The sequence below is a fragment of the Trachymyrmex septentrionalis genome, unplaced genomic scaffold, assembly GCF_001594115.1.
Source record: "Trachymyrmex septentrionalis isolate Tsep2-gDNA-1 unplaced genomic scaffold, Tsep1.0 scaffold16, whole genome shotgun sequence".
Classification (NCBI taxonomy): Eukaryota; Metazoa; Arthropoda; class Insecta; order Hymenoptera; family Formicidae; genus Trachymyrmex; species Trachymyrmex septentrionalis.
In genome coordinates, this window is record NW_017304758.1 from 3,645,046 (window position 1) to 3,671,005 (window position 25,960).

General features: G+C 38.5%; 3 protein-coding genes across 7 annotated transcripts in view; all 3 read left to right on the forward strand.

Moving 5' to 3' along the window:
- Positions 1 to 11,903, forward strand: part of LOC108746017 (F-box/LRR-repeat protein 20) — a 22,944-nt gene extending 11,041 nt beyond the window's left edge. The window contains exons 2-9 of one of the 2 annotated variants that reach the window (XM_018482488.1): positions 3,668 to 3,925; positions 4,487 to 4,554; positions 5,229 to 5,358; positions 5,676 to 6,137; positions 6,903 to 7,094; positions 7,169 to 7,270; positions 7,414 to 7,629; positions 8,073 to 11,903. In XM_018482488.1, the coding sequence (XP_018337990.1) occupies positions 3,668 to 3,925; positions 4,487 to 4,554; positions 5,229 to 5,358; positions 5,676 to 6,137; positions 6,903 to 7,094; positions 7,169 to 7,270; positions 7,414 to 7,629; positions 8,073 to 8,180 (1,536 nt within the window). In that variant the 3' untranslated portion in view covers positions 8,181 to 11,903. The remainder of the gene's footprint in view (positions 1 to 3,667; positions 3,926 to 4,486; positions 4,555 to 5,228; positions 5,359 to 5,675; positions 6,138 to 6,902; positions 7,095 to 7,168; positions 7,271 to 7,413; positions 7,630 to 8,072) is intronic. The other variant, XM_018482489.1, reaches the window with a different exon arrangement.
- Positions 11,904 to 15,402: 3,499 nt separating this feature from the next.
- On the forward strand, positions 15,403 to 18,636 carry LOC108745936 (AP-2 complex subunit mu). 2 transcript variants are annotated; one of them, XM_018482359.1, is made up of 5 exons: positions 15,403 to 15,599; positions 16,581 to 16,961; positions 17,074 to 17,324; positions 17,397 to 17,653; positions 17,812 to 18,636. In XM_018482359.1, the coding sequence occupies exons 2-5, from the start codon at positions 16,622 to 16,624 to the stop codon at positions 18,290 to 18,292; spliced, it is 1,329 nt and encodes a 442-aa protein (XP_018337861.1). In that variant the 5' UTR covers positions 15,403 to 15,599; positions 16,581 to 16,621; the 3' UTR covers positions 18,293 to 18,636. The 2 variants fall into 2 exon arrangements, with proteins under 2 accessions (XP_018337861.1, XP_018337862.1); XM_018482360.1 differs by lacking the exon at positions 15,403 to 15,599 and adding an exon at positions 15,782 to 16,005.
- A 1,757-nt stretch (positions 18,637 to 20,393) lies between these two features.
- Positions 20,394 to 25,960, forward strand: part of LOC108746041 (calmodulin-binding transcription activator 2) — a 59,360-nt gene continuing 53,793 nt past the window's right edge. For all 3 annotated transcript variants that reach the window (XM_018482534.1, XM_018482533.1, XM_018482535.1), the window contains exons 1-2: positions 20,394 to 20,536; positions 21,147 to 21,770. The gene's annotated coding sequence lies outside the window, so the exon portion shown is untranslated. The remainder of the gene's footprint in view (positions 20,537 to 21,146; positions 21,771 to 25,960) is intronic.

Below are 25,960 nucleotides of genomic sequence, written 5' to 3' on the forward strand. Positions count from 1 at the left end.
GTCCGAGAATTGAGGCCTCTTCTGATTATTTCTGGTCTTTGAAGAAATAAAATTCGTTTGGAGAGGGAAACTGAGAGAAAATATATAGCGCTTAAATTACAATATGTTTAGAATATAAAATAGAGACTATAGATCTTTTTGTGCCTGGCTATTTTGGTTATTTCGCCGCGCACCGAGAACGATTCCGGATTACACGAGTCATAATTATTCACGAGGCTACGCTCGTATTTTACGGTTTAAGGCCGAAACGCAATAGCGTATCTTCGTCGCATCGATGGCCAGACCGCCTTCGTTATCCTGTATAATTTTATGCAACGCTTGCATACTTCATGCGATAAGACATGGAAGTTCGAAGAGTTCGCCCTCCGCGCCCGCTCGCGATCTATGCATACGGCCATTATTGATAAAAGCGCTTCCAGCTTTTATTTCAAGGACGCACACAATGACGAAATGGACGTATCCCAATTTCGCGGCCGAAGTAAAATAAACCCCTCGTTTACCTCGCACGCGAGCACCAAACGCGAAATCCGCGGGCAAATTCATGCATTTCTAATCTCAACGGTGGACGTATAAACTCTGCAAGATTTGTCTATTTAACGCCGTCCGCAGATGCCTTTTGCATGCGTAGATTGTTGGCTTATTAGTCAGGAACCGCTAAATGTGCAGACTCATTGGAAAATTTAATGATCTAAAATTGCATGAAAGTAGAGGATTTTTATTAACATTGAGGCTTAGAAGAATCTGCAATTGCTAAAGTTGTTCGATAAATTTTCTAATGTTTTACATAAGCCATACTTGCATGAGATAATCGTTTGCTTGGAATGTCACATTGTGAAATTACATATAACTCAAACAACTTTTTGTTTAATTTTTTTTGTATGTTATAGGTATCGTTACGGCGTAATAATTTTGTTATAAAGTTTACAAGAACGTGTTGTCAAAGTATCCTTACCCAGACGGCAGGAATCTCGCTGTATTGGAAAAAAAAATTTATTTATTATTCGTAATTTGTTCGAGTCACTAAATTTTTAGGAAACAACACAAATTGTAAATATATATTGTAATATAATACATTACGAATTTATTTATTAATATTTAGTACGAACATATAAATTTATTTATTAATATATTTATAATAATTAATATATTCCAAATTTATGCTATTCCAAATTCTTTGTAGACACATTTATGTATCTCACCTTTAGTTTTCTATTTGTGAAGGAAACTGAAGGTGCAAATTTTTATCTCACCCAATTGGCATTAAATAAATAAACGTTTACAAAAGCAGTAATTGGTAATTGTAATTTTATGACCTGCGTTACAATCTGTAACAATTACTTATCCTTATGACTATGTAAGATGAGACGCTTTCTCGTTATGTATAGATCGCTTTCGTGTATGTGTATCTCACAAACGTAAGCGAATTCATTGATTTATTTATAACGTCGACAAGATACGACTGACGTTAAAAAGATATGCAAAAAAAACCATCTTTTTTGCAGCTATCGGAAGTGAAGAGACAGTTTTTCTGTTTCTCTATCTCACGTAAAGTCGTAAAAAATTGTCTTTACGTGAGATGAATTTTATGTGTATTCTAGCAATATTTTCAGCCGAATAGTTTGCCATGAAATATAATTGTACCATTTAAATTATCAGTAGTTTTACCATTGATATTATGATTCGAATATGAATTCCTTTTCTTCTTTCGACTTATTTACAGGAGCATCAAGGTCTTATTTAGTTCCTACAACTGAAATCACTCTGTCACCAATTAATCCCTCACATTATATCTATATAAGGTGTCCTAAAATTCATGACTCGAAATAATATAGCAAGAACGTTCTCGAAAAAGTAAGTGATAAAGTCATTTATAAATATTTATTTTAAGCAAAAATTTTTTTGCAAAATTTTAAGCAAAATTTTTTGCAAAGCAAATGTAGAAGTTTAAGTATAACCAGTTACAGACCATGCTTGAAACACATATGAGTACTAATAATTGTGCTAAAGTGCGCTCACTAATATTATCACACGCATGATTGACAGGTGGCTATCTAAATGTAATCCATAATTGGCTGTATTTAAACTTTTATTATCTCAAGAATTATTACTTTGAAATGACAAATTTATTGTATAAATAACTTTTTATTTCATTTTCAAAAATCTTCTGGTTATAGTATTTTGAGTCATGAATTTTGGGGCACCCTCTACATGTATACGTACATGGATAGAGATGAGAAAAATGTACGAGCAACTCATTAATTTTTATTTGTCCTTACAATGTATACGTTATGCGGGGAGATACATGGTACGCATGCATACACGCATACAGACACACAGTTGTTTCATTTTTACGCGAGATGAAACAACCTTAAGTCGTAAAAAGGAAAGAAAACATTCGAGATTTACTTGGGAGCAACTTGCGCTTGAAAATGTTTTGTGGATCCGCGCACTGTACTATTCTGCATGCGCCATCATTCTTCGCCGCTTGTTTCCACTTCTATTAACTCCCCGATAATCAAGCATTTCGCGCGGGCGAGCGCTTTCCTCGTTGAAAATGCAACGAGACACGGAGTCGAGTGAACGGAGCCGCAGAAAAAAGAATTACTTGTCATAACATCAATGAAACACCCTCATCTCTCCTCCCTCACTCTCCCTCCCCCCCTTCCCTCCCCCCCCCCCCTCAATCACACGATAGCTTTTCGATGAGAATTCAACGAGAATAGCCGGACAGAAAGCATTCCACACTAATTAAATAAAGGATGATATCGCGATACGTTCGATGACGTAGAGTATCGTTTTTTGTCTGAAAAAGAAAATTATTTCGGCAGAAATCCACCGATTATTGAGATTACACGAACGAATGTATACAACAATATTTAGAGTACATTTTAAGTCCCTTTTTACGTGTAGTAACATAATAGCAATTTTTGCACAATACCAGACTGCATTAGTGATGTGTGTATGAATGTATGTGTGTATGACTACGATTGGAAATCGCTTTTGCTCGAACACGACAGCGTTTAACTTGCGAATTAACAGTAGTATCACTCTCCAGTCAGAACAACATCAGAATAACGCAATCATTTGAATTCCGACTTTGCATACGCTATTGTTCACATCGAGATCGACGATGAATCATTAATTGGCGATTAGTACGTGCGAAAGGAAGTCGGCATATGTATATCTGGAACACGGCGAGGTCGTAGGTGTCTCTATGATTTAGCAAATGTAAGAATTACTCGAGACCGTAATGTAACTGTTATAATTAAAAAAAAAAAAAAAAAAAAAATTACGTTATTGTCAGTGTAAAATTAAGCGAATAAGAAAATTCGAACGATTGGCATATTAAATAGAAGTTATAATAATAATATGGTAAGCAAATTGTGGAAATCGAGAATCTGAAAGCAACGAATTCGTTATATTGACGAGGTCCAAGTAGGATCTCGCGAATAAATCGCGAACGGACCGGAGCTGCGGAGCTATGGACCTCGTTCTTGTGTGAAATCTTCCGATTTCGAATGTACAGAACGAAAAGGGAAGGGGGGGGGGGGGGGAGGGAACGCTATTCTGAAGGCCGCGATTCCGTTTGTCGCGTGTACACGAAGCGTTTACGCGGCGTGACGGTGTCAACGCGACGGAGATGACACGTATTGGGATGTTTTTTTAGAAAAAAGTAAGTCTCCAACAGTTAGGAGTGGGAGGAGGGGGCCAAGGGGTCGGAGCGATACAAGCGGTATTGGTCGAGGAGACGGAAAAAGGAAGCGGCGGTACCGGTGGACAATGGTGGAAGCAGCAGCATCCATCCTATCATCACCATTATCACCAACATCATCATCATCAACAACATTATCATCATCAGGGCGGTTATTACACGCAATCGCATACTCACAACCCTGTCACTACCATGAAGCAATCCTACATGCAGGTTAGTTAATCTAGAGATCTCTGTCCATCTCTATCCGGGCATGTCAATGCTAGAGCTTTACCATACGCCGCTCCTCCCAGCGCCTCTCTCACGTTCCGCTATGAAAAACGTACGTCTAACGTTGCGTCCCATCTCTATGTATCTCTTCCTGTAGTCTCCCCTTTTCCTTCTTCCTCACACCCTCGTTCATTCCCGCCAATGTATACGTACAATGGAGACGGATCGTTCGACTCCTCTCTGTTGTCCATTTCTACCAATACGGATTAACTTTAATCTCGGTTTAACTAACTTTTTATCCTTCTTTCTAGTTCTAAGGATTTAGAAAAAAGTAAAGAGTAAATTAAGTTTAATCGAGAGTTAAAGTTAATTTATTTTTTCATCTTTTTATAAGTTATAAGCACTAGTAAAAGGTAAACAATTAATTAACCCGAGTTATTAAAGTTAATCTACATTTGTAGAAATGGACATGCGAACGTTCGTCGGACATGCGAACGATAACGCGAGCGCGGCCGGATTTATGTCTCGCTCGGATCATATTTAATCACCTGTCTTTCGTTGCAGCTAACATGGGTGTTTCACGATGACGAGGCGCAGATTAACAAGAAACTGCCAAAAGAATTACTACTCAGGTACGGCGTACGTTTGATTGCGACGTATACGCTTCGCATCTGCTGGTGTTCCTGTCGCGATAAAAGACGGTGAAGGCTTATCAGTTTTCGACAATTGAGCGAGAGATGGAAATTTCGGACGCTCTCTTGTACTCTTCAATAGTATCAGATTTTAATCTCTAAACGTCTTATCTTAACGCATTGGATTTGCCGTATTTGTATTTGAAATAGACACACGTCTATTTCTACCAATGTAAATTAACTTTAATTTATTCTTAAAACTAGAAAAAGATGAAAAGTAAATTGAACCGAGATTAAAGTTAATCTACATTGGAAATGGGTATTGGAACTCGAAAAAATAAATCAAATCAAGATTATATTAAGTCAATCTACATTATAGTGGAAATGGGTGTTAGAACTAAAAAAACGATAAGTAAGTCAAACCAAGATTAAAGTTAATCTTATTACATTCGTAGAAACGGACAGCTCTATATTTGCCCTTAAAAATTTTTTTGTTTACGAGACAGACGTCTTATATGCTAAGATTACGTGAAATTTGTACACGAAACGTAAGCGTTATGTTTTATCACGCCTCGCGAAAAACTTAAGTCCATATTGTCCTCCTTGCAAAGTGTTAGGCAATCGCGAGATGCGATAACATGCGAATCGTTTTAACGGATCTCTGTAATTGACAGAATTTTTTCGTACCTCGATGTCGTATCGTTATGCCGTTGTGCCCAAGTAAGCAAGGCCTGGAACGTATTGGCGCTCGATGGGTCCAATTGGCAGAGGATCGATCTCTTCGATTTTCAACGAGACGTGGAGGTAAATAAAAAAAAAAAAAAAAAGAAATCGTTTCTCACGAACCTAAAGAAAAAAAAAAACAACGAAAAGAAATAAATAACAAATCAAAGGACTCTTTCTATACGAAACAAATAATAATAAGTAACGGGCAAAGTAAGAGTCAACACATTTCTTTGAAATTAACAAAAAAAATATATATACATTATAATTAACAGAGGTAAAATTACATAACGCCAAAAATTAGAATCGAAATTACGAAAATGACTGAAAAGATGGACTCGCAACATTATCTGTCTAATCGAATGGCGGGGGGGGATGGGGGGGACTTTGTTGCGTAGGGACCAGTAATAGAAAATATCTCGAGGCGTTGTGGCGGATTCCTCAGGCAGCTCTCGCTCAAGGGATGCCAAAGCATCGGCAACAACTCGATGCGCACCCTAGCCCAGTCGTGTCCTAATATCGAGGAGCTTAATTTGAGTCAGTGCAAGAGGATCTCGGACGCGACATGCGCGGCCCTCAGCAGTCATTGTCCCAAGCTGCAGCGGCTGAATCTGGACTCCTGCCCCGAGATAACGGACATGTCCCTGAAGGATCTCGCGGCTGGTTGCCCGCTGCTCACTCACATAAATCTCTCGTGGTGTGAGCTACTCACCGACAACGGAGTCGACGCGCTCGCGAAGGGCTGCCCGGAGCTCCGCAGCTTCCTAAGCAAGGGATGCCGCCAGCTGACGGATAAGGCCGTGATGTGCTTAGCGCGCTACTGTCCTAATCTCGAAGCGATCAATCTACACGAATGCAGGGTACTTATCTCATTGACTCCGCAAATCCGCGTGTTACGAACAATTGCGTCTCGCGCCTCAGATAGTCGCGTCGCGCGGCGGATTTGTCGTTAATGAGATATCGTTGTGTTCCTCGTAAAGATAAGACCCGCTCGTATCGGTGAAATAAAATTAACGTTCGTCTTTTTTCATACTGAGAAAGCTGAGAAAGAAATTGCGCACAATAATATTTACAGTTTCATTCAATAACACACGTTCGCGTAGAGATGTTGACGATTTTCATTTCTCGGCAAAAAGCGAGATAGAGGGAGAAAAAGAAAATATTAAATATTAATATAAAAATTAAATATAGAAAAAATTATCTATATAAATATTTTGTTAGCAAACAGATCTCACATGCGATAGGAAAAAAGAAATTTTTTATTTATCCAAAATATATTTAGTTTGATTCATAAATATATATGTAATATATAATATCACGGATATAAGCTATTTCCGTGACTTAAAATTAGGAATACCAGCGTTCTTTCTTTATTCCCTTAAAAAGATCAAGCGAATGAATTAGTATGAAAATAAAGAAAGAGTGATGAAAAACGAAGTGTTTCATCAATATGAAGGATATAATTAAGTAAAAAGTCAAAAAGAATCTTATCTTACAAAAAATGATACTTAATATTAATCTAAAGAGTAAAAATAATCAATAATGACCGTTCGGTATTTCTAATATTAAAAATTTTCCAGGCATTGCGTCAGTAAGTAAAAATCACTTTGGGATTCTTATTGCAGAATATAACGGACGACGGAGTCAGAGAACTTAGCGAACGGTGTCCACGGCTGCATTACGTTTGCCTGTCGAATTGCCCCAATTTAACGGACGCGACGTTGATTAGCCTGGCACAACATTGTCCACTTCTCAATGTACTCGAGTGCGTCGCGTGCACCCATTTCACGGATACGGGTTTTCAGGCCCTCGCGAGAGTGAGTTGATCGGCGAACCGTTTGAGTCTGTAAACAACCGAGCCGCGTAATTCTATTCGACTTTCGACTTTCAGAACTGCAAACTGCTCGAGAAGATGGATCTAGAAGAGTGCCTTTTAATCACTGACGCCACCCTCACTCATCTGGCGATGGGTTGTCCGAGATTGGAGAAACTAGTGAGTAGCGATTTAATTTGACGACATTAAACATTCGCGATTAGGCGATGCTTACTGACGTTCAGCGTCGAGTGCGCTTTCTCGATTCGAAACGCAAAAGAACGTTTCACCTTTATCGAGAGTTTTGCCATTTCCGAATGCAGAGCCTGTCACACTGTGAGTTGATCACCGACGAAGGCCTCAGACAAATCGCGCTGTCGCCGTGCGCGGCGGAACACCTAGCTGTCTTAGAGCTGGACAACTGCCCGAACATCTCGGACAACGGTCTGAACCATCTGATGCAGGCCTGTCACAATCTCGAGCGTATCGAACTTTACGACTGCCTACACATTACCAGAGAGGGCATACGTAAACTCAGAGTATTGTCTCGTTTTTACCCTATTCTTCGACGTTCATGCGTTATGCGGAAAAAGGAATCCGGGTGGTGTTTCCCGCGGAGCGGGAATTGTATTTAGCGCACGACCAAGCGCGTATCACGCAACCGTATTACAAATCGCACATTCCGCAAAAACTAACGATCCCGCGTAATTACGATATTCCGTTCGACGGCTATAATTGATACTACTTTTTCCGCTTAACAATGAATCGCATATGTAAAGAATTTACGACTGCGGTTTACGATACATTATCATAGATCACTGTAATATATAGTATTTCAAGAGAGACTTGCTTTTCTTCCCGTTTGTTTCAACGAACGAAACAAAGTAGTAAAATATACGATTAGAGGTAGAACTTGTCATTTCTGTCGCTCTGAATTTACTGATTATTGAATATTAAATTTTGCTGTTTGTGCTATTTTTAGGCCCATCTACCGAACTTAAAAGTGCACGCGTATTTTGCACCGCCGACTCCGCCACCCAGCGCAGGAGCCTCGCGACAACGATACTGTCGGTGCTGCGTCATTCTGTGATTTTGCCTTCAACTCCTAACTCCGAAGTAAAAAATCGTCCGATATATATACCCACGGGGGATCAGTGGACCTTTATCGGTGGTCGCTGCTTACGGCGATTATGGGACCTCTCTCTCTTTCTCTCTCTCTCGTGGTTACCGGAGGAAGCGCTCCGGTTGCCCATCACACACTGATAAGTGAGAACAGGACTCGTTGTCAATTGCAAATCGTTAAATCGATTCAAGCTCCACATGCAACGAGTGAAGTACGTCACCATCATCAACACAGATGCATACAGATACTACTGCAATTACCACTATGACCGCTGCTGCTGCTGCTGCTGCTGCTGCTGCTGCTCTGCTGCTGCTGCTATTACTACTATTAATACTACTACACTACCGCTGTTACTACTATACTTATTATTATTATTTTTATTTGTACTCTGTTATCTCGATAGTAAGTGCATCGCCACTATCTCGGTTTATATTGCGTGCGGAAAGTTAGTCTACAAAGGAAAGAAATTCTCAGGTTTCCTTTAGCGATGTTATCGTTTTCTATGATCTTCATTTAGCGTTCGTCCACACAGACAGAGAAACGAACACGCCCGCGCGTTTTCTGAGCCACTCGCGATATATACGGAGCGACGTATTCGAGAGCGAGCGAGCTTATTTTGATTAGCGTTCGGACGCGTATTTTCCTAGCGCTACGCGAGCAAGTTTATCGATTTACGTTGCTCGATAAACACGAGATACTTATTTTAAGATACGCGTAAATGTCTTATAAATATCTTAATGAGCACCCGCGCGCGTACTACCGATAAAACGTGGTACCGATAGAACGGTAGTTCCAGGGGCAACGGAGTCAAGCGTGCAATTGTATCCAGAAGTCGAATTTCACACACAATCTCGACGTGTAATCGTAGCAGTTTCTCAACGAACACTGCCTATAATGCTATTGATAAACGAGAAAAAAAATGATACAAAAAAAAAAAGAAAAAAACAGAACACGGTATAGCGACCGCGAATCGAATCTCGTCGTAATATTTAGGGTATTAATTATCGTTTATCGTATAACGTAGACGTATATGCACCGACAAAATACGGCTCGGTGAAAGTGTTTCTTCTCGGTGTCTGTTTAAAAAGTATTAACGAATCGCGCGTATCGTGATTACCGAGCGACACCTACGAATTTCTTTCCTTTCGTTAAAAAAAGAAAACGAAAAAAAAAAAGGAAGAAAACATAGGAAGAGAGAGAGAGAAGAATGAAGACGAACGCGTGTTGTCGCGGAATTTGTCGCATCAAGGGCGCACAACTTTCAACTTTCAACGACGAAAATTTCGACGTATATTTGTGATCGTGACACTCGAGACAGAGTGAGAACGGGAGGAGGACGCTCGAGTATCGTCTTCGAAGACTCCACCGCAGCTAGCGCGTGGCCTATAGCGGTGGCGCGTGAGAGATGCATTTTACATCGATTCGCGGGCAGACGGTATTTATGCCCGTGCATCGTATCCTCGAGTACCCGTGTAAAAAACGTAAACACCACTTCTCCTCGACAGCCCGGACATCTATTCTATTATTTCTATTCTCCGTTTTATTATCTTGTTTTCTTTTTTGTTTTTTTTTTTCTTTTTTGTAATTTGTCATGGACTAGGAGAGCACAGACTGAAAAACGAATCAAAGCGTTAATGTGTTAAACCGATTAACTTCGTGCCGGCGGCGAACGGCGCTGGCATTTTTACTTTTTAAGCCTAGGTTTAAAAAAAAAAATAAAATAAAATAACGGAATAGCGGCAGTATATCGTGAAGCCACGGACGTTATCGCGAAGAGCGGTGGATCTTCGCGCGATCTGATCGTCGCCAATTGATCCCGGATACGCCGTGATTACAGTGACGATGTGCTCGATGATGAGGAACAAACAAGACAAACAGAAAAGACATTTAATCTCCGACCGAGTGCTTGTAAAGGCCCCGATTGTAACATCGGTGCCGTCACATCTCGGATCGTGGTATTGTTCGATGAAGCAGCCGATTTATCGTCGGACTCTTCGCGGTCGCGTTGAGCGCCGGTAAAGAGAGAACGAGCAGTTTCATAAGAAGACGTGAAATGTCGAACGTGACTTTCCCCGAGGCCGGGAAATGGATCACGGGAAGATGGAGCAACCCCTATACACGTGGATTACGATTTTCCATTTGATTGTACACGAAGAAATTCCACAGCGTAGTATCTCCGAGAGTCCTCGCGACGGAACTTGACGGCGGATTTGGGTTTCGAATCGACATAATTTATTTTGAATATAAAAGACACTACACATACATATGCGCGCGCGCGCGCGCACACACACGTACATTGGCTATATTTTTAGAAGCGTACCCTTGCCAGATTTTTACTAAAGAAGCCGTGGACGCATCTTGAACGCGTTAATGGCCGGTCGAAGACCAACGCGCGAAATTTTTAAAAGCGGTCCAGTTTCGAAGTGCAATATCCGTCAGACGCGAAACGCGCCTCGTTTTTTTTCCTTCCTCTGTCTTTGATTCGTGAATCGTAAACCCGGTTAATATCGCGATACACGGCAAACCGTCGCGTTAAGCAAAAGGGGGGGAGGGGGGAAGAAAGAAACACGAAGTATCGATTGTTAATCTTTTGGTAGCGTGTAAGAGACGTACCGCGTATATATGAAGTATATAGCGTGTAACAGAAATAACGGATGCGGCAACCTAGTATATAATACAACAGTAAATAAATATATAGATAAGATATGTTTTATACGCTGCATGTCATCCCTAGTGGAATAACGTGATCATTGTAAACGTGTCGTTCGAAGTCAGGTTAATAATTATAAGCGATGTACGATTATACGCGCGCATGACGTAACCGCCGATGATGCAGGACACATACACACGTACACATATAACACGCGCGCTATCCGCAAGGCTTTTCGATCTCTCGCGAATCTCGGTGTATGAGCATTTGCGCTCTCCTTTCGATCTCTCCGAACGGAACCCAGGTAGCAAGCTACGCTCATTTTTAACGTCAAAAAAATGACGCCTTTAATGTCGCTTTGACGTTAAAATGATGACAAATAATGCCAGCCCAGGTAGAACACAATAGATAGAATCATAATAGATGCCGTAAAGGATGTCATGGCTTTATTTCTTATACAGCACAGATTATTCTAGTAACATTACAACGTTTCAGCAATATTGCGCACGTTGCGGCAATGTTGTCGCAAGCTTCTGTGCTGCATGGATTGTGAAATCCAGAACAAATCACGATACGTCAAAATAAGGTTAAAATGTATTGTTTATGATGGAAAAGTAACTTTTAACAATCATTTTGAAGTCATTTTGATTTGTGTTCTGCTTGAATATATATATAAATCCAAGCAGAGTAATAAGTCACGATTAACTAACGTTAAAATGATGCCGAGATTAATTGTGACTGAAGAAAAGGGACTTTTAATAATCATTTCGGAGCCACTTTGATGTCACTGACTTTTTATTCTACTTGAGTTATAAGTCAGTAATGAGATAAATAAGATTATGATGATGTCCTTATAACTTTTGTATTCTACCTCGGAGCTTGCTACTTAGGAATTGTCCCTCACGCTACGATCACCCGAGGGATTCAATCGCGTGAATTCTCTGTAAAGAGAGGGCAGAACTCTTTCGCGTCAAGTGAATCAAATAGACCCGTTCTTTTTAGCTGAACTGTTCGCACCGTTTATCTCTTCTTTTTTTTTCTAATGTGGGAAGAAAAAGAAGAAAGATGAACTATATAAGAAAAGTACAGTTTTTAGTTGAAAAGGGCTTATCTTTTATGCCCATTTCCATCAATATAGATTAATTGAAATCTTGGTTCAACTTCCTGATTTTTGTCTAATTCTTAGAACTAGAAAAAAAATGAAGAGTAAGTTGAAGCAATTTTAAAATTAATCTTCATTAGTAGAAATGTGCATTAGTAGCGTCTAAGAATGAGATTTATATTCCCCAGGTAGCAAGGTAACATTATTTGTCGTCGTTTTGATGTGAAAATGACGACAAACTAATGGCTTTCCAACAAGAGATACAGAATGCGTTCCACTTAACGTCCGCAATGCTCGCGAGCATCATTTCATCCTCATTGTAATCGAATGTCAAACAAGGATGAAATAATGTACCCGAGCGGACGTTAAGTGGAACCCACAGTATAACACAGTAATTATTTCATCTTTGTTTAACATCGGCAAACAATTCAGATGTAATGATTCACTGTGTTACACCGTGTCATCTATGTCTCCTGCTGGAAAGCATCCAACTTCAGCTTACTACCTGAATCGAAACGAGTGAGAAGCGAGAGGGTTCTGCCAATGGTTCCCACGGTTGATCATCGTCCGATGCACGAGCTAAACTCAAAATACAAAGTCAATCGCAGTGCCTGAAATGTTACGAAGCTAATCCATGTAGTCGTGTCGAACGCGAGCTTTCCCGCGCGCGACAGATTGTAACGCTAACGTAGAACGATATGTTTGGCTGAACCAAAATGTAGCGCGGCATCCGGGCGAGTTGGTAGGTCGTAACGCGTGTCAACGACAACCGGCCGGAGGAGATTCGCAGAGACGTCTATTATATTAGCCGCCGTAAACCGCCGTCAATCGGGATATCATTGTCCGTTGGTTAATCGCGTTGCGTCAGCCCGCAACTTCGATCAGCCCGCGAGAGACGGAAGAGCCTTGTCGGGAATCCCTTTGACTTGGACGTACAGGATTCGCTCGGACGATCTTCAGACTTGCGATAATCTGTCTGAATTTTCGCGAATCGAGGGAACGAAGTACCGTCACACTTTCGATGATCGCCACTTACAGTTTAATCAATTGTAATAATCCGCAGTTGTCACCGTTGAATCGTGTTGTAACGGTTAATTAAGAAGATAAGAGATCGAAGCGTTGATGCCGCTGAGTGATCGTGCAAGTGTTTGGCTGTGCAAGAGAGAAAGCTGACTAGGGTCTGATTAGGAAGGCTGTGAATAGGATGAGAAGAGAGAAGGAAGGAAGAAAGGAGCGAGCGAGAGTAAAGAATGAAAGGGCGAGAGAGTGTATGTGTGAGAAAGGAAAAAAAAAGAGTATGAGAGAGATAAAGATATTAATCGAAGTCAGCGAAAGTATCTCGGTATCCGCTGCGTGTATCGACGGATTGACGCGATCAGTCTCGTAATAATCGCGACATACTGAGAACGATTCGGAACGGATCGGGTCGGTCCGTTATTAGCTATTTATTCCCACCTAGCGAACAAACTGATGTTATTTGTCGTCATTTTTGATATCAAAATGACGACAAATAACGTCAGTTTACTTGCTGGGCATACGGCATACTTTATCTGAGGGATGTTCTGAGAAACGTTCTCAGCATGCTCTAAGAGTATCCTTCGGACATTCCGAGAATATCCTTAGGACATGGACCGCGTTTTCTGGACGTCTTTAGGACATTCATTGGGGATCTGTGCTGTATGAATTTTAAGAAATAAACGAAAACTCCAAAAAATATTTCTCGCGTACAACACAACAGCATTCATGGTCTACACGTGTCGGCCTACACGTGCCTCCCGACAATCTCGATGGCTATCGAGAGGATGTCGTCGAGAAAGAAGAAAAAGAAAAGAAAAAAATGAAAAAAAAAAAGAAATCAGATGAAACAGAATCGCGTACGAATACTGTAGCTAATTATATTGACACTTCGCTGCTTCGAGAAGCTGCAGTCTACCATGTATATATTTTCATTAATGTATGTATAATAAAAATATATTCGAGACAAAATCTCTGCGATTGTTATTTCACGCGCGTTCCGCATTCTTGTCGCGAACGACGACGAGAATTTATTCATAAGAATCATCCGAGAGGGACAGCTCGCGAAATCTCTGAGAAACGACGGCGTTTGCCATTGTCGTCGGCCAAGGTCGAAGACACACAACGAGCTGTGACGTCATCGAGGAACTGTTTATTGCAACCTTGAATCGAGAACGGAATCTACACTTCTTCGAAAATTACTAGGGAACGACGGAAATGAATTTCATTCTGAATTCAACAACTAGAGTTATACTTTATTGACAATGGATTCAACAAGAATGAGGATTACGCCATTCGACGTGAATTTCATTACGTTGAAATCTTGTTCTCGAAAGAGCTTAAGAAATATAATGTATAACGTAAAATCTCTTTCATAATCAATTTTTTTCTTATTACAAGCGAAAAAATACAACAAATCGTAAGGAAGAATAACAAAACGCTTATCTTACGACCGAAGTAATTACAAGAGAATTATTACAAATGTGTCAAGTTCAGAGCAAGAACAAAATAAAATAATCACAATATATGTTATAATTTTTAACTCGTTCAATACAATTTCTTTAATTGTGAACGTGTGATAATCCGTTCAACAAATATAATAATTCTGTACTATCTATAATATGTACTATCTAAATTTTAAAGTGAATCTCTAAAAAGTGAAATTTTATTCTTAAAGATTGAAATTTGAGCCTTTTTTAAAACTCAGACTTTTTTAAAGTTCACTTTTTAAAGTGGGATTACACTAAAAAAATATTAGAAACATGCTGTTAGAAAACAAGAAGCATATTATAATATACAGAGTATATCTGAAATAACGTTCACTAATCAGTGCTATTCCTATAACAAAAAGCTGAGTCGAAAAATCCTCTACCATTTTGTAATTTTTGTAATATTTTTTTTTAGTTACCCAAATAAACAAAATCAACGTATAAGACAATTTTAGGATATCTTTAAGAGTTTTTTAAGAAACATCATTTTCAAAACATTTCACAAAGAACATTGAAAGATATCTTAAAATTATCCTATACATCAATTTTATCCATTTGTTCAGCAATCTTTAGAAATTAATATCTCATTAATTATTGTGAAAATTGCAAAATTGTAGAGGACTTGTCGACTCAGTTTATTTTTATTAAAAATAGCACTATATGATTATATTTGATTAGTGGGCGTTTTATCAGATACAGCCTGTATACAAAAATAATATTCTTTGTAAAATAAGAAATAACATATAAATAAATAAATAAAATAAATAAGTATACATATGTGAGTAAATAAGTAAATATTTCATTTCGCGCAAATAAACGCGCACTTCAAACGACATGTTTTACCGACAGCGACGATTACGATAACGAGTGTGGCTCTAGGTGGCACCGCTACCTAACCTACGTTCATTGACCAGTTCGTAGTCGCTCTCAATCTGTTTCGTCCACGTCGCTTGTAGCATTCTCGGTTGGCGATCCGCGATATCGGAATTTGGAAAGTGGGTGTTGCTTCCGTCAGCCGTCAGCCGTCCATCAGCTTGCAATCAAGCGCCGAAAGTATCGCGCTATATCTAACGGGAGGGCGGAATCGCAAATAGGAAATCTCGGCGAGCCACCCTCCGTGGGAGTCATGCGTAAGTGAAACTTCAGCCTGCTCCAGCCCGCGTTCTACGACGCCGGTTTCCCGAGGAGCGCGGCAGTGACTTGGACGCGAAGGGTTAGGCGGGGGTCCACGCGTACGATCGATAATACTAACCGTTCGCAAGACATACTGAACGGATGGACATACTGGACGGTTCCAAGTGTCATTTGATAAATGGGGCGTTTTGCCTGTCGTTATAGTGTCCCAATGAATTTTTGCGTGACGTGTACGTGCTTTCACGAGCCGCACGTATTACGAATTCTTTCTATGGTTACCTAATTCAGGAAGCACTCGCTGAACGTCGAAGACATTTCTTATCAGTAAAGGAATGTCAGATTATTGTTTATCTGATTTATTTTACTTCATATGTGATTGCAGTGCCGAGTTATTTTTGGAACGTATGTTTAGGGCTACTTTATTGATTTTACCAAGTTCCCCAAGTTTCCCAGTAGAAGTTTCGAATCATTTTAGTAATTTTGTGTTACAGATTTGTAAATTTATTCCTTGAAAATTGAATTGAAACTTAGAAACCCAGTAAGCAAACTGTCTGCAGAGTGCCAGCAGATTGGCAGCAAATTAAATCTGAAAAATGCAGTAGAATCTGTATTCTATTAAGGTCTTGTTCTGTCGACATAACCATGATTCTTATATCATAAACATAATTTGGTGGCAATTTAGTAGCAGAAATCGAGTAGAATCTGTGAAACGTAGTCTGTTTAGATTTCTGCTGCTAATTCGTCAAACTGTTCAAATAGTTTCTAGCAATTTGTTAAGCCATGTAGAAATATATTTATATTTTTTTTATGACGTTTTGTTACACACATCTGATATATAATAGACCAGATAAAATTCACCAGCAGACACTTTGCAATGTTTTTACAAGCAAACTTAGCTAATTGGGAATTTTGTTGTACTGAATTTGTTGTATATACTTAGAAAGAATTGTAATATATTACAATAATTTTTGTTGCAGATTGATTTTAACTCAAAAAGCTAGCTCTGCCCTCTGTCAAGATGATAGGGGGTCTATTTGTTTACAACCATAAAGGAGAGGTGCTTATCTCCCGAGTGTATCGGGATGATATTGGCCGTAATGCAGTGGATGCATTTCGCGTCAATGTCATCCACGCGCGACAGCAAGTGCGCTCACCTGTAACCAACATTGCCAGAACATCGTTTTTCCATATAAAACGCGCTAACATTTGGTTAGCTGCTGTCACCAAACAAAATGTTAATGCAGCGATGGTATTCGAGCTGCTGCTGAAGATCATAGATGTTATGCAATCGTATTTTGGCAAGATTTCAGAAGAGAACATCAAGAACAATTTCGTGCTTATTTACGAGCTGCTCGATGGTTAGTATTAAAGTTTGATATTTTAACAGTTATATTATGTGGCTTTTTCCTTTTTTGGAATTTTATTGATTTTTCCTTTTATTGAGAGAGAGACTTTTTTTTTTTTTTACAGAGATACTTGACTTTGGATATCCACAGAACTGTGATACAGGTGTGCTGAAGACATTTATCACTCAACAAGGAGTGAAATCAGCTACCAAGGAAGAACAAGCTCAGATAACATCGCAAGTCACAGGTCAAATCGGATGGAGGCGAGAAGGCATCAAGTACAGACGTAATGAGCTCTTTTTGGATGTACTTGAATATGTGAATCTATTGATGAGCCCTCAAGGTCAGGTTCTTAGTGCGCATGTTGCTGGAAAGGTAAATTCTCTAAAGAAAATAAAATAATTCAGCAGAGCTTTTACAAATTCCTGATAAAAAATTGTTTTTTAGGTGGTAATGAAATCCTATTTATCTGGTATGCCAGAATGCAAGTTTGGAATTAATGACAAGATTGTTATGGAGGCTAAGGGCATGAAAGGAAGCGGCGGATTAGGAGGTGGCGGTGATGATCCCACAGGAGCTAGATCCGGCAAACCGGTTGTTGTTATTGATGACTGCCAATTCCATCAGTGCGTTAAGCTTAGCAAATTCGAGACCGAACATTCCATTAGTTTTATACCACCGGATGGTGAATTCGAGCTGATGAGGTAAGACACGAACTTTAATACATTAATTATAATAAAATTTTTATTGCAGATTGAATTTGACTTGAAAGTCTAGCTCTGTCAAAGAATTTATGTGTAATTCTTTTTGATCACGAAAATATATATATAATCGTGGATATAAAGATTATTTTTATTTACAGATACCGTACCACGAAGGATATATCATTGCCTTTCCGCGTAATACCATTAGTGCGCGAGGTGGGCCGAACGAAAATGGAAGTCAAAGCGGTTTTGAAATCAAACTTCAAGCCCTCGTTGCTGGGACAGAAGATAGAAGTGCGCGTACCGACGCCGTTAAACACTGCCGGTGTACAACTGATATGTTTGAAGGGTAAGGCGAAATACAAAGCATCGGAGAACGCGATTGTTTGGAAGATCAAGCGCATGGCTGGCATGAAGGAGACGCAGTTGTCCGCCGAAATCGATCTACTAGAGACGGACACGAAGAAGAAATGGACGAGACCACCGATATCAATGAATTTTGAGGTGCCATTTGCGCCGTCTGGCTTCAAGGTGCGCTACTTGAAAGTTTTTGAATCCAAATTGAATTACTCGGATCATGACGTGATAAAATGGGTTCGTTACATTGGTCGCAGCGGCTTGTACGAGACGCGGTGTTAATGATTCCGAATCTCGATATTGAGGCATAAATAATTGTAAAGAAGTAATCTCATTGCAGAAGTCACGACTGCGAGTATCGATATGGCTATTTCTCGTTATTATTTCATTGTAGCGCATATTCGAAGCGACGATCTGAAATTCAACAATCGTTCGAATGGTTAATTCCTAATCGTGCACGATACGTAGCGATGGAAAATGTATCGAAAGAAGAATTCCATTATTAGCACAAAATTTCTGTGTAATTGTAGAAAATTTTTTTTGTATATTATATAGCGTATTAGCAAGAGTGACGTTCATTTTCATTTGTTAGGAGAAAATGCAATGTTGTATTAGGAGAAAATTTTCAAACGAAAAAATACAACTAGATTCCTACTTGTGAAAAGATGTTGAACGGAATATATCATGATAATCGGTATCAGGCGGATTATTTCCTTTGTGCCAATTTTTCAGTCGTCCATTTTATTCACATCGATTCTTAGCTGTATGTCGCACCATGCGTGGTGAATGATATGAGCTATAATCAGATTTTGTTAATTTTTTGAAGTGAAAAATTTGTTATTGAAGATGACGATAATTAGGTATAATCATGAATTGTTTATATATATATATATATATATTTACTTGAATTATTTAATAAGATTTGTATTTTTTTTGCTTCGTTTTTACGCCGAAATGATCATTATAAGTTTTTAGTATCACATAATTCCACAATCTAAATAATTAAAAAATCGATTCGCCCCACTGGAATTAATACAGTTATGAGGATAATCTATATTCAAGAAATATAAATATATTTGTAGGATTATTATACATAACGAATGTTTTTTTCGGAGCACATTATGAATTTCTGTATTATATATGTATTAATATATATCTATATACGCAAATGATAATTATTCATTTCTTGTGTAACAATGTATGGAGTTACGGCCTCTTTGTTACTGGAGTTTGAGCGGAACTGACCAAATCCTATGTACTAGGGATTATTCGGTACAAGCTTGCGATGCGCTCAATGAAATGTAGAATGCTTTTAATCTGTTATCCGTGCATGAGAATAAGAGTAGAAAGAAGCATCGATCGATTGTACGAGCGTGATTGATTTCGTCTCTCTAAAGGAACGCTCGAATGCGTAATGAAATATATGTGTAAAATAAATTATGCGTTAAATTTAATTATCCTGCTTTCTTTAAATTATCATCCTCAGCATTACATGCAACAAAATTAATTTGTGAGAAAGAATGCAAAATCAATAAAATATATACGAGTATATAATTTACTTAGAAATTAGATTTTACATTGGAGAGCTATAAAATGTAAAGGTCTGTTCTTTTTCATTGAACTTCAAAGTATCCTCGGTATTATGTGCAACAAAATTAACTCGTGACTCAAGACATATACAAAATCGATAAAATGTAATTTAATTAGAAATTAGATTTCACATTGAAGAGTAACATAGTAGCGCCTGCAAAGCACAAAACACTTATATACACTTTTTAGCGCCTTTTTAATGTTTTGTAGGCGCTGTTTGTTATTTGGACCGACTATAAAATTTAAAAGTCTGTTTTTTTTTTAAATTGAACTTGTCGCGTAGTTCATCTTTTCCTCTTTTTTTTCTCCAACATTTTCGAACGAAACGAAAAGAAAAATAAAAGGGAGATGAACCGTGCGAAAAGTTTAGCTAAAAAAAATAAGCGTTAAGTAAAGTGCTATTCAGGATAAGAACGCAATAAATATAAAGCAGTCAATGCTCACCTTTAATCGGTGATTATTTACGACTTTAGATTCGCAAAAAATATTTTTAAGATGATCGATGAGATATGGAATTGTTCATGTCTTAAAAGAAATTTAAAATAAGTATGAAAAAACTTGAACTTTCGAAAACTGACTTTGAAATGCGCGCTACTCGCTATTCTCGAAATATCGAATAAATGTCGATACGCGCGCGACTTCTCGCCGGAGCAGTACATCGAACATTTTAAACAAGGCGACGCCTTGAAACGTTAGACGTTAAAAAAGTGTTGATTTTAGAATATAAAATTTTGTGGGTAATAAACTAGTCAGGTAATAACGGTTCTACTCTTACTTTCTTCTGTTTCGTCAATTCTGTTTTCGGAACGAATTTTTATTTCGAATAATTACGATCTTGATTAGACAACGTGACATTTTTCAACATGATTCATGATCGTTCTAGACTCCTGAGAAATACCATGGGCGATACATTGCGCATCGTTTGTCATACGACAGGTGAACAACTTTCTTTTTCTTTCTTCACGTTATAAGAAATTTAACTAAAAAGATCTAGTAGTGCTGTCCAAGATTTGTAATTCTAGGCATTGACTTGACGCGTGACAGCGATGTGTTTTCAGGCCAGTGTAAGAATATCTTTGCATCGTGATTCAAGTTTATTTTCCGTTTTCCGCTTTCCGTTTTTTTACCTCCTGTAAGAAAAAGGAAAACGATAGAACACAATTACAAATATTGGTCAATACTCCTGAATACTGATCGTATCTCTGATGAAAATAAAAATCAGAGCGTAAGTCGAATGTAATGGGAGAATAATAAAAGCATGAATGCCTCTTTTCGTTGTTTCAATTTTCGTCTTCTCGAAGCTTCGTTTACGCTTCTATTACTCTCCCACTATATTCGACTTACGCTTTTTTATTTTCACCATGGATACGAGACACTTCGGTTACATCCCGTACAGCACAGAAGCTTACAATAACATTTGCAATATTACAGTATATTACTGGAACGTTGCAATCTTACTACAATATTGCTGAAATGATCTCTGCTGTATGGAGTACGATTGCCATTGTCAAGATAACGCTCTAACGTTTCGTGTTTACATTTACAGCGCGCGATAACGTCATCGCCTTCCATTCCACGGAAACTTGGCGGGAAACGCTTTGAATTTCTGCCCGCGAGGTTTCTCGTCTACGTCCGCCCTGGCGCGTCCGCGACGGCACAGAGCGCGATGACTGTTACCTTGGAGCGGCGCATGCGGTCCACGCTCGCCTCGCACCGCTCCGCTCCGTGCACATACAACGTATACGTGTCGCACGTATACCTGTCATGGATTCCGAGGATCGACCGCGGCCACCGCGGGCACGCGTGATCGCGCGATTCCCTGCGTGAGAGTGTCGCGCATCGCACGCACGCACGCACACACGCACGCACGCACGTACGCACGCACGCACGCCGAGCCGACGGACGGTGTCCGAGGTGTGCATGAGAGAGCACAATCGGACAAGACTGCCATCTTCGTCGCCGCCGTCGTCGTCGTCGTCGTCGTCGTCGATCATGAGCTTCGCGGTACCGTCGCGCGGAGGAAGGTGCCGTCGTCGCCGTTGGTGAACAAGCTGCTGGGAGAGACGCCTGGGAGAGTCGCGCCAATACCGCGCATCGGGAAGCGCGGCGTGCCGAAATGATTACCTTCATCGGCGACGGGCCTTCTGTTCTCATTCGGAGCACGGATCCCGTGAGTATCTTCTGCCACATATCGCTTTTATTTCTCTCTTTTTTTTTTCTTTTTCACGCGTTAACAAATCCTCTAGAATGTCACCACCCTCTGATAAATAGAGAGTCGCTAAATACGAAGAGAACGGGGGATGTACAGAGAATCGAGTGCGCGCCTATCGAGAGACTGCACGGAGGAATTACGTCCCCATGGGTGAACGCATAAAAGTCAACGGAACGTCAAAATGACTTTGTTTTATCTTGACTTTTTTATACGACGTTAAAATAAAGTCATTTCAATTTTCTCTCAACTCGGTGCGCTCCTTGGGCGAGCGTGTGCGTGCCGCCGCGACGTCGCCGTCGTGTTCGCGGCTTCGCCCGTCCGCGTGGCGGCTTTATGGTCGTCGCTATTTTTAGAGCATATCGTAAACCGACGGCCTGCCGCCGCCCGCGAGGAAAGAATCTCGCGTTTTGTCCGCGCAGGCACGTGCGGCGAACCATATGGACCATATTGGTCGCGGGCGGATTCGAGGCGGATGTCCTAGGACGATCGCAAATATTACACGTTCATCGTCGACGGCGTGAATTTTTGGCGGGAACGTCGTTGGTGGACCGTCGAACGTGGACATTTCTTTGTAGCGTGCTAGATTCCTGCGGCTCCGATCGATGGGAGAACAATCAGAGAAAAACAGGTTTTGCTAATCGAGAACTTATTGCGACACTGTGTTTCATGCTCTAACTTCGTTCATAATCTATTTCTGCATGGAAGAGAAATGATGAGTAGCATTAGTCTCTCGAAATAGAATCTAAATTGCTAATTCAATATATTCTAACCTTTAGAGGGCAGGGTCTATTTTTAAAGTATCTTACAGCTTTTCTCCTTGAATAAGATTTGTTGTATTTCATTTCATTGTATTCTTTGTTGTAGTAAGTAGTTCATTTCATTGTATTCTTTGCCTCAAAGTATAACACTATTTCAACGCCACTATAATGTTCGTTTTATGAAGATTAATAAAATAAATAATGGCGTATTTATTTTAATTAGTACATCATTGAATTAACAAGATTGAATTTACAAACTTCCATTTCTTATTGAATTAACAAGATTCAATTTTCAATTAGACTGCTGTCAGCCAATGTTGTAAATATAACATTTTTTGCTCTTATTTTTTTTTTAACTGCTTTCAATTTTTTAAATGTAAATAACAGAATATATTTTAAATTAAAAGCTTTAATGCTTTTCTAAATGGAAACTAAAAGTGCGCTTAACTTTTGCAAACGTATATAATAAACAAGTTTCTCTATTTAAAGATTAATTCACATGAACATTAATTTTAATCGTTTGCTCTCTTATTAAAATTGTATAAATTGAAAATATCATTAAAATGTTTGATAATACGTTTTGTTATTGCATTGATCGCAGGATACAATAATAATATTCCGCAAATTTTATATGATTTTGCATGGGTTTTATCTTTCAAGGGCGAGTAATATTTTTAAAAGATAATTCCTGTCGGAAAAAGTCGGAGTCATGCTCGCGCTTCAAAAGAGTTTCGCGTGTAAGTTCAATATCTTATCGTCCGTATAATAAATTTAGTTTTCGAGACAGTAGCTATATGAAAAATAAACTTTAAGTAAATTATCGCATTTTTATTATCCCAGGAGCAGATCAAGCTGGAGATAAATTGAGTTTAGGTTTTGTAAGCTTCCGTTATATAGTGTCTATGAAATAATTTCTTTTTTTGAAAATATTTGTATGTACTTTACGTATAATATGTTATATTTATAGAACAGGATGCATGTTATCTCATTAACTGTTCCATATTTAATTATGCTGGGAATCCCAAGAGTTATCCGATCTTTAAATATCTCGGTCGTAAATAAACGTAGAAATAATTCATTTTGATGGCAATTTGGACTTAATTTATGCTTCTATTCTTCTTTCTTTCCCTGTTAACTTCCTGTGCTAAAACCTGGCAATTTGGTAATAATTAATTTCTTTAATCTCTGTTCTTCCCTCTCATAATGCAAACGTCATAAATGTTAACGTGGACGCGACGTAATCTTCTCTGACAGCAGCGCGTGTTGTAGATACATCCCTTAAGGATTGCAAGACCCTCGTGAAAGATAATATTTTCAGAGCACAAGGTTAATCCCTTGGTCTTATTCTGCCTTGACTTATTGAAGCAAGAACTTCTTTTCTCAAGTCTACTTACTGAACAAAGACTCTCGAATCGATGCGAGAGATGGCTGGAAATGAGAAACTTATTTAGTAGTTAACTTTCATGTGACAAGTTTTTAATTCTTGTAGAAAGAAAGTAATGAGTTTTAAATATACAATTGAATACGTGTCCATTCGTCAATCATTTTTAAGCAAGAGGAAAAGTTCAATGGCTTTGCGATATTGATATAACGTCGATGTAACATCAAGCTATATCGTATTGTCAAACTGGACTTGTTATCTCGAATTTATCGTAATCAGCTGTTATCAAGAGTGACGTGCGTTTCCTACCGCTGGAGATTCTAATAGCACGTTCGAAAACGATAATAGCAACTAGCATAACTAGGAACGTGTATAGGAACATCACTTTGGTACATTTCAGATTCCTAACTAACTGTTTAGAAACTAACGTTTATTCTCGAATATAATGCATCAAAGGCAATATTCTCAGATGTTGATTATACTCTCTGCGTAATGCATATCTAATATTTAAAGTAACATATTTTATAGTAATATATTAAAGTATTTCTTTTTAAAATTTTGATAACAAAATCGACGTTTTAAAGTAGTGAATAAGATAAAATAGAGTTTTTAAAATACGTATTTAATGATTAATGCGTTAAATACGTATTTAATAGTTATTATATAAAGTAATTAATCTTCCAGAACGACGTCAAAATTTGTAACACAGTTACTAACGCTGGATCTGCAAAATCTATTTAATTTATGACTAAAAGGCACTAATTAATTTCAAGATAAGAAACCAAAATGACATAACTCATAAAAATATATGTGTGTATGTGTAAATACTAAGTTTATTTTAATAAGAAGAATTTAAATTTACAAATGTAACATAAAAAGTATAATTGCAGTGATCTAAGAGATTCACTGTAAGCTCCGAGAAGTTAAAAGAAATGCGCTTATTATCGTTAAATAATCATCAAAGTTTTAATAAAAATACAAGTATATGTATAGTTCACCATTAAAAAATTATTTTGTCGTAATACTTTTTCAATTTTCTCCATTTTCTATTATTTCGCCTTACATAAAAAGTTTATGACGTGAAATTTCTTAATAGATTAGTAAAGAAGGATTTATCAAATAAAATTCTTCAGATGATTAATGAGAGAAAATTCTCTGTGGAGTGATGCTCGAAGTTTGATCGAAAATTTTCTAGTCGATCTTTTCAGTTTTTTTTTTTTTTTAGCTCTCGCACGCGTTCTTTAATATCGTGCTTCATAAACGTCAAACTGCGACGATCCCTATAACGTGGCGATTTCGCTTTTGGAAGACGTGCGCAACATATGGGTGCCTGGAGATCGATCGATCTGAACGCGTAGTAACCTATATGCGATTTTCTAGTTAACGATATCAGCACGAAGCTGGCAGTGCATGGCGGTCTAAAGAATTCTACATCCGTTTCTAAAGCAATGAGAGAAATGTGTCGCATTTAGTTTTCTCTTTATTTATACATCATTATTGACATCGTTAGATTTTATTCATTGGCTGGTGTTCTTTCTCATTCACGTCATTTTTGATATGTTAGATTTTATTCCAGGCAAAGAGGCATTAGCGAAGAGAAAATTATTCCTGAAGAGCTTTTGTATTATAGTATAAATGAATTTAATCAAGCTAAAGAGCGAATATACTTTTCCCACAACATATACGACGTTGTTTCTTAACACGAAATTTTATTTTCTTTCACGTAATGTTTATACTCCTTATTTTTTTTAACACAACGCTGTAATCATCTTTAATATTAATTTAACTTGTGAAAAGCATGGCCATAAATCCCCCGGGATTACACGTGACGTACACAGCGCGGCTAAGGATTAGAAGTGACACAAGTATAATCCACAGTGTGTATTAACAGATGCATTTAATTTTACTTACGTTAGAGAATAGTTCAATCCACAACAGAACATTTTTTTAGAGATAATTTAATAACAATACATTCTCTCTCTCTCTCTCTCTCTCTCTCTCTCTCTCTC